A 14,047-nucleotide genomic window follows, 5' to 3' on the forward strand; every position below is an offset into this window, starting at 1 on the left:
ATATATAATCAAATATATATATATATATATATATATATATATATATATATATATATATATATATAAAATCAAGATTACCAAAAAAAGATGAACTAAAAAAAAGAAGAAAAATAACATCTGCAAAGACTTCTGGCTTTGAAGACTATCTTATTAGTTCAAGAATAAAACAATGTTGGGTCTTCATGTAACTTAGTTTGTACTGCCACACACAGAGTTTTCAACTATTTCTATCATCCCTTAAAACTACCAAAGCATTTCTATACTTGAAATTTTACTTTTTTAAAATTTATTTTTTTATTAAAAAGTTTACTCACTTTGTATCCCAACTGTAGACCCTCCTTCGTCCCCTCCCAATCCCCCCTCCCTCTCTCTTTTCCACCCATGCCCTTCCCCCAGTCCATTGATAGAGGAGGTCCTCCTCCTCTTCCATCTGATCCTAATGTCTATCAGGTCTCATCAGGAATGGCTTCATTGTCTTCGTCTGTGGCCTGGTAAGGCTGCATCCCGCTCAGGGGGAGGTGATCAAAGAGCAGGCCACTGAGTTCATGTCAGAGAAAGTCCCTGTTCCCATTACTAGGGCACCCACTTGGACACTGAGCTGCCATGGGCTACATCTGTGCAGGGGTTCTAGGTTATCTCCATGAATGGTCCTTGGTATCACTCTCAGAAAAGATCCCTGTGCTCTTTATTTTTTTTCCTCTCTCTCCTTGTGGAGCTCCTGTCTTTCTATCTCCAGGTATTTCTATCTCCCCCTTCTTTCATAAGGTTCCCTGCATTCTGCCCAAAGTCTGGCTATAAGTCTCAGCATCTGCTTTGATACCTTGCTGGGTAGAGTTCTTCAGGCCTCTGTGGTAGGCTCCTGCCCTGTTCCCTGTTTTCTCCCTCTTCCAATGTCTCTCCATTTGCCTTTCTGAATGAGGATTGAGCATCTTACCCAGGGTCCTCCTTCTTGCTTAGCTTCTTTAGGTGTACAGAATTTAGTAATTCTCCTATATTATATATCTAATATCCACTTATAAGTGAGTATATACCATGTGCGTCTTTCTGCTTCTGGGATACCTCACTCAAGATGATGTTTTCTAGTTCCCACCACTTGCATGCAAATTTCATGATTTCCTTGTTTTTAACTGCTGAGTAGTATTCAGAAATGCTCAACATCCTTAGCTATCAGGAAAATGTAAATCAAAATGACCCTGAAATTTCACCTTACACCCATCAGAATGGCTAAGACAAAAACTCAAGTGACAACACATGCTGAAGAGGATGTGGAGAAAGGAGAACCCTCCTTCATTGCTGGTGGGAATCTAAACTTGCACAACCACTTTGGAAATCAATCTGGAGCTTTCTCAGACAATTAGAAATAGTGCTATACCACTTAAGATCCAGCTATACCACTCCTAGGCATATATCCAAAAGATGCTCAAGTATATAACAATGATATTTGCTCAACTATGTTCATAGCAGCTTTATTTGTAATAGCCATAAGCTAGAAACAACCCAGATGTCCCTCAGTTGAGGAATGGATACAGAAATTGTGGTACATCTACACAATGGAATAGTACTCAGAAAATTTACTATTAACATATAACTCTTCCTTAAAGCCTTTCCTAAGTAAGGCTTCCTTTTAGTATCAACATTAACATTCAATAAGAAACCTGAAATAAGAAAACAAAGTGTTTTCAATACATTCAATAAGAAAACAGTGTTTTCAACTTTCTATCATCCTTAAAACTACCAAAGCCTCTCTATACCTGAAAATTTACTCCTAACATCTAACTCTCCCTTAAAGCCATTCCTATCTTCTGCTTCCTTTTGTTATTAACATTAACATTCAGTAAGAAACCTGAGCATTCATCTCAAATATATATAAATATGTATTTATATTTTTAAATATAAATATATTTATTACATTTTACTTTAAAAATGTAAGTATTTATATTTTTAAGTAGAAACAGAAATATTTTTATATTATTCAGCACAAATACTTTAAAAATGTAAGTATTTATATTTTTAAGTAGAAACAAATATTTTTATATTATTCAGCACAAATATAACTTAAAAAATAGAAGTTCTCATATTTTCACTTCTTACTCTGTTTTCCCTCATCCTTCATTCTGGATATCATTACCCCTAATGGTTTTATGTGTTTAATCTTTTTCTCATAGTAATTAAAGATTTCACAAGTGCATGGTGTTTTACTTTCATATCCCCACACAGTGCTGCTTCAGTTCTCAAATTCCTTATCCAAACTTCTCATAATATGCTAGTATGGGAAAATATTGAGATTACAGTATGATATATAATAGCTACTTAGTAGTAAACTAAATTGTTATAAAGACATATTAAAGATATTTAAAGTACTAAAATTATTCCATAATCAACAACATTCAACAATGATAAAGAAAGTTATTTAAGTACAATTATTTAAAAATAATACTTTATGTTCTGAAAGAACTAGAATAACCATTATTCTTGGGTTTTTGTTGGTTGGTTAGTTGGTTATATTTTTTTGTTGTTTGGGTTTTTGTGTGTGTTTTTTCCGGGGGAGGTTGGTTTTTCAAGACAGGGTTTCTCTGTCCTATCTGTCCTGGAACTTACCCTGTAGACCAGGATGACCTCAAACTCATAGAGATTCACCTGCCTGTCTCTCAAGTGCTGGGATTAAAGGCATATGCCACCATACCTGGCTGTTTTTAACAATTATGCTAGGAAGCAAAATTATAAATAAATTTGAACATTACAAAGTTAGATAATCAAGTATTAATCTACAATGGGAATTAAGCATTGCAAAAGGAAAAGCATAAATGTGGTTCAATAATTCAACCAAATCTAAGAGGATAGAACAGTCATCTCCTTCAGTGGTGTGAACACTGATAAGGTACTCATGCTCCAGGTACCCACACTCCTATAAACACTGTTACCCACACTCCTATAAACACTGTGATGAAACTCATGGAGTTTCTCTCTCCCTTCCTCCCCCCTCCTCTCTATCTCTGCCTCTCCTCCTCCCTCTCCCACTCTCCCACACTTTCTCTCTCTCTTTCTCTCTCTCTCTCTCTCACACACACACACACACACACACCATGAAATTCGAAAGGGCCTAGTTGGAAAGCACAAGAAGATTACCAGGAATGGGACAGTATAAGCAAAGGTAAATATGCTCAAAACTTACAATGTAAGAAAATGTCATGCTGGTGATGTATAATTGATATACGCTTATAAAAATATTTTTTGAAAAGGGACTCAAGTAAAGAGCCTAACTATAACTACTTTTGAGATGTTAAATAAGCATTTCGAATACTAGGGAATATTACTTGTAATTATTTTAATTGTACAAGTAATTCAACTAATTGTACAAATATTAAAACTAACAGTAATGTTTACAGAATATTATAAAAATAATCTATACAAATACCTGTCAATTCAGGAATACTAACTCACTAAAAATACTTTTTAACTGAAAGAAAAATTGTTTTTTCTTTTAATTGTCCAAACTTGCAGACATTCAAACTAATCAACAAAGCATAGACTTAAAATTAGTTAACTATATGGCCATAAATTCAAAAAACTATAAAATTGTTTTGTGTGTGTTAGTTCTTGAATATTAACAACATTATATATATTCTATATATATAGAATCATTTTTTCCTAAAAAATATTTTATGATCCAACACTACTAAACAATGAGGTCTACAAAATCCAGATATGAGCCAGGTGTGATGGTACATACTGGTAATACCAGCACTTGGAAGGCAGAGACAAGAAGATTGCTCCACGTTCAAGACTAGCCCAGTCTAGGCAGTGAGTGCTGAGCCAGTTGGAGCTACATAGCAGGACCCTCACGAAAAAGAAATAAATGAATGAATGAATGAATAAATAAATAAACAAATCAATCCAGGAAGTGGTACATTCCTGTTATTCCAGAATTTGTGAGGTTGGGGCAAAAGAATCAAGAATTCAAGACCAGTCGGAAGCATGAAGTATGATCCTGCCTCAAAAATTTTCTTCACTTGAAATGTAATAGGCATTTTCCTAAAATTATTCAGCCCTTTGAATTCTAAAATAAGGAGAATACAAACATCACACATTTCTAGACACATTTCTATAAACAACATAGAGAAGCTTAACAACTCTCTTAGGATTTAAAAATTCTATATTCAATTATGATTTTCCCTAATTTTTGTATTTATCTTATATGCATGAGTATTTTATCTCCATGTATGTATGAATACTACAATCATGCATATTGTTCACAGAAGCCAGAATAAGACATCAGATCCCCTGAAAGATTATAAACAATTGTGAGCATCACATGAAAACCAAACCTAGTCCTCTGCAAGAGCAGTAAGTGGCCTTAACTACTTGTTAACAGTTTAACAAATTTAACAACAAAAAATCAATTTTTTTATAATTAGTTATCAATACATATCAAAGTATACCATTCTCTAAATCTTACCTAATTCACATGATCTCTTCTGGAGATCCATAGTGAGTAGTTTCAGTTGATCTTCATTTTTTTCCAATCTTATAAGATATATTATTTTAAAATTCAAATTATTAGTCAGAATTCATCTAATAACTAAAACTTGCACAATGTAACAAATGATATCTAAACTATTTATTCAGTAATTAAACACTATTGAGTATTAATCTGTATAAATTAAAATGAGTATAAGTTTAAAATGGTAATTATAACAAATGTATAATTATATAATAATTATATCTTCCTAAAACTTTAAGGCTTATAATTTATATAACTGCTGGACAGTGGTGGCACATGCCTCTAAGCCCAGCACATGGGACGAGTGGCAAGCAGATCTTTGTGGCCAGCCTGGTCTACAGAAAAAGCTCCAGGACAGCCAGGGCTACACAGAGAAACCCTGTCTTGAAAAACAAAAAGTAAAAAACTGTATCTTAACTACTGATGACAATCAAATGTATGCATGAGTGAATATATTATTATATTAAATGCATATTTACTATATTAAATTCTCCCTTTAAAATTACAAATAAAAGAATGTATTGTCTTACTGACTTGTCTGATGTTCCATTTCCTTAAACCATAAAACTAAGGCGAAGTGACTTAACAGATAAACAGGCTTGCTATCAAGCCTAACAACCTGTGTCAGTCCCCAGGAGAAAAACTACTCCTACAAGTTGTCCTCTGATCTTTATACACAAGCACATGTATTATATACACACAAATAAATATAGGTATTAATAACGGGCTGCAGAGGTGGTTCAGTTTTTTAAGAGCACTGGCTGCTCTTCGCTCTTCCAGAGTACCTAAGTTTGATTCCCAGCATCCACATGTGGGCTTACAGGTATCTGTAACTCCATTCCAGGGGCATTCAATGCCTGCTTTTGTTCCCTGTAAGCACGGTATGCATGTAATACACAGACTCACATGCAGTCAAAACAGCCATACACATTTTTTTTATTTAATTTAGTAAATAAAAAATTTAAATAAGGGAACTGGAACAGATGCTTCTATCGTAATTTACAATTTTAGTATTTGAAAACTGCTTTGACAGGTTAATAAACTTAGAAAAGCTATAGTTTTTTCTCCTTACTATGCTAAGTAAAGAAAAATTAAGTAGTCCCAGGATATAAGTTGGGAAAGAAATTCATTACTCTTCTTTATGCTGCCAAATTTAATTAAGCTAAAAGGACAAAAATAATTACCTAGACCAACATACTTTTATATAAAAATTGCATTTAGTGAAGAGAACAGCTAGTTGTTAACATTCTAATTTTAAATAAAATGCAATTACATTAAAGGTAAATGAGTAATTTATCTCATATGGAGTAATATTTACTCTATCCCAAGATAGTTACTAAATTTATACATTGTAAGTAAGGTTGCAGGCCTCAGTCAAAGAGATTCTCTAACCTGGACATTATTCCTATGATAGCAATAATCCATACACAGGGGTTCTCAACCTGAGGATCAAAACACCTTTGGCAAACCTCTACCCCAAAAATATTTACATAATTATTAATAAGAGCAGCAAAATTATAGTTCTGAAGTAGCAATGAAAATAATTTTATGGTTGGCATCACCACACATGACTTGTATTAAGGCTAACCTATATTAAGGCTACAGTAACTATTACTCCTATGAGGTCGCAGTATCAGGAAGGCTGAGAACCACTGATCCTATCACTGCACCAACACTTAAGAATTTGTCTTATAGCTTGATCCTGTGGCAAAACATGTATGGGAACTATTCCTGAGAATGCCTGATTTCTAATGGTACTGAATATCAAAATAAAATCAGTTTTATGTATCTACTTATTTCTTTAAAAATTATTTCACCTTTGCTGTTCTGTTTTCAGCAATTCCTCCAAGGTACATGTAGTAGCTTTAAGTTCAGTAACCACCAATAAGTGAGTAGTTTTAGCTTTGTTGAGTTCTTCTACTTGAGCTTCTTTTTCTTCAGTGAGCTGATAAATCGTTTTTGTTGCTGTCTTCAAATCTTCCTCTAAAGTTTTCTGAGTGCTCTAAGCGCAAAACAGAAAGAATAATGCAAAGGCTCAATGTTCAAAAGGATTAAGTCATCTGCTTCTATAAATACATTTGCCCTCTTGCCCTCTACACTTCTTCCTTCCCACTGTCCCTCCTTGGCAAACTGAAATAGCTCACCCACTATCAAATTTCAAGTCACCATCCTCTACAGTTCTGATCCTTCCACAGAGTTTTTCCAGGCAGTTAGCCTACACAGTTCTCTCCATTCTTAGAACTGCTGTGACAATTAGCCTAATTCATTCTATTAGTATTTAAGTGTTTTTAATCAATTCCTCTTACTAGAAAGAATTTTAAAGTAGGATTGTGTCTTCTCTATTTGAATCCCCGAGTCATTACACATTTTAGTCCTACCCAATAAGTGTGTTAACAGATTATGTGACACCCACTATACCCCAGCCAGTTTTTAAATCATACCATACTCCTTTGCAAGGACATTTTAGTATCTTCAAGTTCTGATGTTAAATGGTCCTTCTTCTCATTTAATTCTTTTAAGTTTTCCTCTTGTAATTCTAAAAAAATAAAATTATAGACAGACATTGTTTGGTAGAAATGCATAAAAGAAACTAATCGCTATAGCAATTCTTCCTTTTCCTCTACTAGGAAACAGTTCAAAATAGAAAGAACAATGAAAATATACACACTAAATTTGATAAGACTATTTTTCCCCAAAACCTTAAAAATGAACATGTTAACCCTTTTTAACGTCTACATTTATAACTACGATAGAATGAAAACAGACAAATAAACCCACTTTAACATAAAGATTAACAGACTAGTCCTTATCCTTTGCTTATACACTGTTGTCAAAAAGGCAAGTGGCTTATATCTATATATCATATCTTATTTCACTTGTTATTGCAAATCTGTTTTGAAGCAAGATCCAGTGAATGTAAGTCTATAATATAGCTACTTGGGGAGGCACACTAGTGACAGATTTTTCTCTTTTTTTTTGGACTGGATTATCTGAGGTGGGAAGACACACCCTAAAATCAAATCATTTGAGATGTGAAGACCTATCCTAATCTGATCACCTGAGGTCAGAAACTGTGGTGGTTTGAATATAAATGGCCCCCACAGATACTATATATATATCATATATTATATATATTCATTTTAATATATACTATATAATATATATACATATATAAACAATATATAAGCATACAACAGGCAGTGGCACTATGTGAAAGAATTTGAAGGATTAAGAATTATGGCCTTGGAGGAAGTGTGTCACTGCGGATGGGCTTTGAGTTTTCAAAAGCCCAAGCCATGCCCCGAATCTTGCTGTCTACAGGGTCAGGAAATATCTCAACTACTGTTCCAGCATGTTCCTGTATGCCTCCATGCTCCCCCCCCCCCATGATAATACACTAAACTCTGAAAGAAAGCCCCCAATTATATGCTTTCTTTTATAAGAGTTGCCTTGGTCATAGTGTCTCTTCACAGCAGTGAACTAAGACAGTGACTAAGACAGAAATTCTAAATAAGAGCCACACATTCTGATTGCAGACCATATAAAAGGACATGGAAGAAGAAAGGCTTTTGTTTTTCGCTTGCTTTCCCTCATTCTCACTATTATGCCGCTGAAGTATTACTTCTTTGGTATTAGAAAATATTTCTCTAGGATTCCTCTGGCGACCAGCTAAGACATCCAGACCCCTACACTGAAAGGATTCTTGTCCTTTCCATAAGGAAACAGACATTTTGTAACTAGCCTGACCATAGTCTGCATGCCACTCTAACAAATCCCATTTTAATATATCTAAAATATATATATACATACACATATATTAAATATATATTCCTTTCAATTGGTTCTGTTCTTCTAAAGAATCCTGACTAATACAGACTGGTGGAAGAGGGTGAGTCTTCTGACACAAATGATGCAAATTTAGGGTGGTCTTCCCACTTCAATAAATCCAATCAAGAAAAACCTCTCACAGTGGTTCCCAGAGCGTTGGGTTTTATTTAACTGCAGTAGTCAAGTTCACAACCAAGATTATCCATCACAATGACTCACAATCCTCTGTAGGCCCTGTTCCAGGAGGTCTAACAGGCATGCATATAGTGCATATATATGTATAAAGTCAAACATCCATACACATAATAGTAAAACATCTAAGAATACATTTTAAAGAGGATTAGAGATGAATGTAAGCAAAGATAAAATTCAAAGAAAGCCTCCAAAACATGATTGCTAAGTTGAAACATTTGAAATACAGTCAGAATATGAAATAACAGAAGTTAGGAGAAATATTAATGTCAGAGAAGTGAAAGAAGATATATAAAGAAAAAATAGAAGATACTGGATAAGATTCAGCATTCTGAAGGAAATGTATTTCAGTAACACAAGGCTTACTAAATGAAAAGGGAGTCTAAATTTCGAACAGATACTAAATTATTACACTGAATCTCGGCTCAGAGGTTAAGAACACTGGCTGTTCTTCCAAAGGTCCCAGCAACACATGGTAGCTCATAACCATCACTCATAACCATCATAACCATGCACTCAGGGAGGCAGAGACATGTGGATCTCTGTGAGTTCGAGGCTGACCTGGTCTACAGAGTGAGTTCCAGGACAGCCAAGATTACACAGAGAAACCCTATCTCAAAATAACAAAAAGTAGGAATCACAGCAGGTATGACTGAAAAGAGAATACAGATCATAATAGTTTATAATAATTTTGTTCAGAATCTTTTGTTTCTTAAGTCATGAAGACTATGTATGAAGAACGTGTGTTCATGGATACCAGGCACCCAAAGAACCCTGAAAAACAATCCAATCCATACTGCTGGAGATACATTCGGGATAGAACTTGATGCCATATCCTAATGGGAGAAACAAATCCCATACACAGACAGAAAAGACAGCAGCAAAAGTGTGGTAAGGAAGTCTGAAGCTGAGATTCATAACGCCCTCCTAACACTTCAGTACCTTGCCATTACTGGACAAGCTATGGAAGTTTGTTTTGGAACTTGCTACAGTATCCTAAAGACCAGGAAAAGGTAAATACCAGTTGGTAGGCACTCTACATTTTTATAAATTCTTAGTCACAAAAGGTCCTGAGTGACTGACACCAAAGTACCAAAGCACCTAAGGAAATCAGATGGGGAAGTTCTGGCAGAAAATCACTCATCAGCACAGAAATACTTCTCTCTGGAAAGACACACAAAGACTTAACTTGTATGAACTACTTAGATTATATATCCTATATACATACCACTTGAAATTGATGGGAAAAATACCTACCTATCAAAAGGACTATCAACTGAAGGTATAATACCTTCCATTTGTTTTATTGCTCATCTTCACCTTTTATTTTAATTTTTAAAATATTTAATTTTTGTATTGTACTTTCATACTTTTCATATGTTAGTTTTGTGTTTTAATTAACATCTCACTGGAAAAGGCTTTCACATCTGTCTTTACTCTAAACCTAATATACCACATTTTCTCTACAACTTTTCAAATCTCAAATTCTTGGGGCTGGAGAGATGGCTCAGTGGTTAAGAGAAGAACACTGGCTGTTCTTCCAAAGGACCTGGGTTCAATTGCCAGCACCCACATGGCAGCTCACAACCGTCTGTAATTCCAGTTTCAGGAGTTCTGATGCCCTCACACATACAATCAGGCAGAATACTGATAAACATAAAATTTAAAAATAAATACATAGATCTTTTAAATTCTTCATTCTTTCTCACTCATACTTTACCCTCCCTTCCCCCACTATACAATTCCTTACTTCACTACTGAAACACTTAGTGATTTAAAGAAAAAAATATATAAATTAGCTAAGCATGGTGGCACGCCTTTGATGTCAGCACTCAGGGAAGCAGAGGCAGTCAGGCCTCTGTGAGATCAAGATCAGCCTGTTCTATAAAGCAAGTCCAGGACAGCTAAGACTACACAGAGAAATCCTATTCAAAAAAAAAAACAAAACAAACAACTATAAATTACGTTTTTCCTAGCCAGTATCCTAGTACTGTTGTCTATGAACTTTACATGGAAACAAGCAAAGTGCACAACAATTTAGTTTCATTCCCCTGAAAATCTAAGTGAAGAAAACACAACTGGAAGGTTCATGTAAAACAAAGCAAACAAAAATAGGGAAAGGGGGAGGCAGGGGACTAAAGGTAACATCCATTCCAACAAATATGCAAAACTCAACAAAGGAACACAAAAATTAGACAGCTATCAGCTGAAATACCCACACATGACTTTTCAATACTAGAAAACAAAAATAATGGAATACGGCTAAAATATCACAAAAAAAATCCCATCACTACTTTTAAAGGACCAATGGCCATATAGATTACTTAAATAAGCAGATATATGAAATACATGATAAATCAGTTCAGAACTTATACATGAAAGTTACCATAGTAGGTGAAAAGTCAATAACTTGGAAGAAAAATTAAAAATAGGAGGAAAAAAATCAATAAAGTTGAAAGGTACAAAAAGAACCAAACAAATTCTGGAAATGAATGAACCAATCAAATAAAACACATAATGGAAAGAACCATCACAGATGAGAACAAGCAGAGGAATTTCAGCGATGGGAGAATTAGAGACAATATTATAGAGAGATACAAATAAAGAAAAACAATGATTATAACCAAAATATCTAAGAACTCTGAGATAATGTTCAGAAGACCAAATTAAAATTAATGGTGTACAAGAGAGTTGAGATAGCCTAAAAAGGCTTAGACAATTTATCCAGTAAAATTATAGAATTTTGTAAACCTTGAAGGTTAAAAAAAAAAATTGACAGCCAAACATATTTAGCCATGGTCAGAAAAGAACTCCTCCAATGATATAGTCAATGATAATAGTATCAGTATCAGATTTTAATCAGCAATCCTAGAAGCAAGAAAAGCATGGGGTGATAAATATATAATGTCCAACAAAGACCACTATGCACTATAAAGCTGTCTTAAAATTAAGATGGAGATTCTCTGTGGAACTCACCAAGCTGTGTCTGTATGTGTGCATGGTCAGAGACAGGGTTGGGAGTGAGAGTGAGAATGGTATGGGTGGGAAAGGTTCTGAGACACTCACCAAGCTGGGTTAGTGTACAAGCTTGCACAACTGTGGCTAAGCTTGGGAGAGATCATAGACCCTAAAGAAGAACTTACTAGTGCTATTTTCCAAAACCAGTATCATTTGTTTATCTTTATGACCACTAATAACAAGTGAAAAGTATTACAAAATAAACCCTTTCTGCCCCAACTTTCTTTTGGTCGTGTGGTTTATCAGAGAAAACAGGGAAGCAAACTACAACACTCACATAAAGTAATGATGACAGAATTGCTAGTTACTAGTGATCAATACACAGTATATACATTAATCAAAACTGCACACTGTACATCATAAACACAGAAAATAAAATGCATTGTCCAAAACAACTGAAAATTAATTTTTTAGAGCATGTTGTTGAAACTGAAGGTTAAAAGTATGAAAAAAGGAAAAATAGGGGAATATATTTTTGATAAAGATGCCCTCCTCCTTCAACTGATCCAAACCAAGTTGAAGATAACAGCACTAGAAAATACCATTAAAATGTGACAAAGCCCAAAAAAATTAGATGGAAAATACATAAGGTACACTCTTACATTTTTATATAAAATCTTACTTGTTTTTTCCTCTAATTGGTTAACTTTATCTCTGGATTTCTCTAGCAGAAATGTTAAATCTTTCATTTTGTTTTCTTTCTCAGCACTCTGGGTCAATAGTAGTGATACCTAAAATTAATTTTTAAAAAACACTGTATATGTAAAAAAGTTAAAATTAGCACCTTAACATTCATTATCACCTATAATTATTTTATATACTTATTTTATATGCTTTTTAGAAAGTTGTAAAAGAAAGTTCTAATGTCATTTAATACATGCTTATAAAATAAATATTTAATGAGTAAATTTGTATAATCTACTCAATATTAAACTACTCATTTCAAAACTTTTACAAAGAAAGTTACATAATGAAATCCGATTAATTCACTCAATAATTATTACTCAACACCAGAAACTGTAAGCATTGAATATAGAGAAATAAGAGAACTGACCTTTAATAAGAAACTCAGCCTTCACACAAACAACTACACCTGAGCATTATCAGCAATAGAATAAAAATGTTACCAAATTAGGAAAGAAAAGGCCTTTCTACAATGCCAAGCTCTGCTCCATAATGTCATCCATCTGTCACATTTCTATCCCCAGGTAGAAATTTGGAATGTCTAGAAAATTCTTGCAAACAATGGTATTTATATATCCATGAGAAAAAAACACTAGCAGGCCAAACAGTGGCTTAGCAAGAAGGTCCAATCTATAGACTCAAACACTACACCAAGAATTCCAAAATATCTTTCTTAGCATTTTATTCTATCTTTACGTTTTGTGAAATAAACACAATTTTAGTTTTTAATGTCTTTTTTTATTTTTAAGAAGACTTTCTTCCAGAAATCTGGTTTAAAATAAAAGTTAAAATACAAAAGACTCACACAACATAAGCATATCTTACAAACTGAAGTAGCTTGTAATCACAATTTAAAATTCTAAAAGCTCTTTCTGAACTTCTAATTAATTTTTATTATTTAAATATATACCCTCTTTAACTATGATTACAAGATACCTTCTGGAAATCAGAGAAGATGGAAAGAAATAAAACAGCATCCCTTTGCTTCTTTTTGAGACAAGGTCTCTTTATGAAGCCCTGGTTGTCCTGGAACTCACTGTGTAGATCAGACTGTCCTCAAATTCAGAGATCTGACTACTTTTGCTTCCTAAGTACTAGGATTAAAGGAGTGCACCACCACACTCAGCCAGGAACCCTTATAACATATATGTGTGTGTGTGTGTGTGTGTGTGTGTGTGTGTGTGTGTGTATACATACATATGTATACATATATGTGTATATAAATAACATTAATTATGTGTATAAATTATATATATATGTATATCTTCCTACAAGGCTTGAAAAAGCGTAATATAACCCTAAATTGATATTCTTGCAAATATCAGAAAATACAGACTTACCATTTACAAGTCTTCCATTATGTGATATTAATAGAAAGTAGCAATAGAATGTTTTAGTTTACTTTCATTGGTGTTATAATAAGTAAATTTTAAAACAAACTGCAAAATGTGGAGTTTTCATCTTCACATTAAGTTTGTTTACACAAAATTTCTCATATTTTTGCAGCAATATAAATTGATATGATTGTAGATTCATTGATTCAAAACCACTGAAGGCCAACCTTCCAATGAGTGTATAAATGAATCATGAAATTAATTTGACTAAACAAAAGGCTAAAGATTTACAGATACATTAAAATTTTATATAAATTATCTCATGTCAGCAAACACAATGTTTTCTAATATATTAGGTATTCTATGAATTGACAAATACAAAGAATATAGCATTACTCTCAGAATAATTAGAATTTAAATGTACATACTATAAAGTTTAAGTGATTGATATGATATGCTAACTAACCTAATTTGATCACTACTCAATGTG

General features: G+C 33.6%; 1 protein-coding gene across 1 annotated transcript in view; it reads right to left on the bottom strand.

Annotated features, from left to right (window-relative positions):
• Positions 1-14,047, bottom strand: part of Sycp1 (synaptonemal complex protein 1) — a 93,322-nt gene that overhangs the window by 62,851 nt on the left and 16,424 nt on the right. Inside the window, exons 11-14 of the mRNA XM_055628333.1 lie at positions 12,162-12,270; positions 6,943-7,037; positions 6,319-6,503; positions 4,457-4,524 (exon numbers count right to left, since the gene is read on the bottom strand). Coding sequence (XP_055484308.1) covers positions 4,457-4,524; positions 6,319-6,503; positions 6,943-7,037; positions 12,162-12,270 — 457 coding nt within the window. The remainder of the gene's footprint in view (positions 1-4,456; positions 4,525-6,318; positions 6,504-6,942; positions 7,038-12,161; positions 12,271-14,047) is intronic.

This window comes from Psammomys obesus, unplaced genomic scaffold, assembly GCF_907164565.1.
Source record: "Psammomys obesus unplaced genomic scaffold, mPsaObe1.curated_primary_1811, whole genome shotgun sequence".
NCBI lineage: Eukaryota > Metazoa > Chordata > Mammalia > Rodentia > Muridae > Psammomys > Psammomys obesus.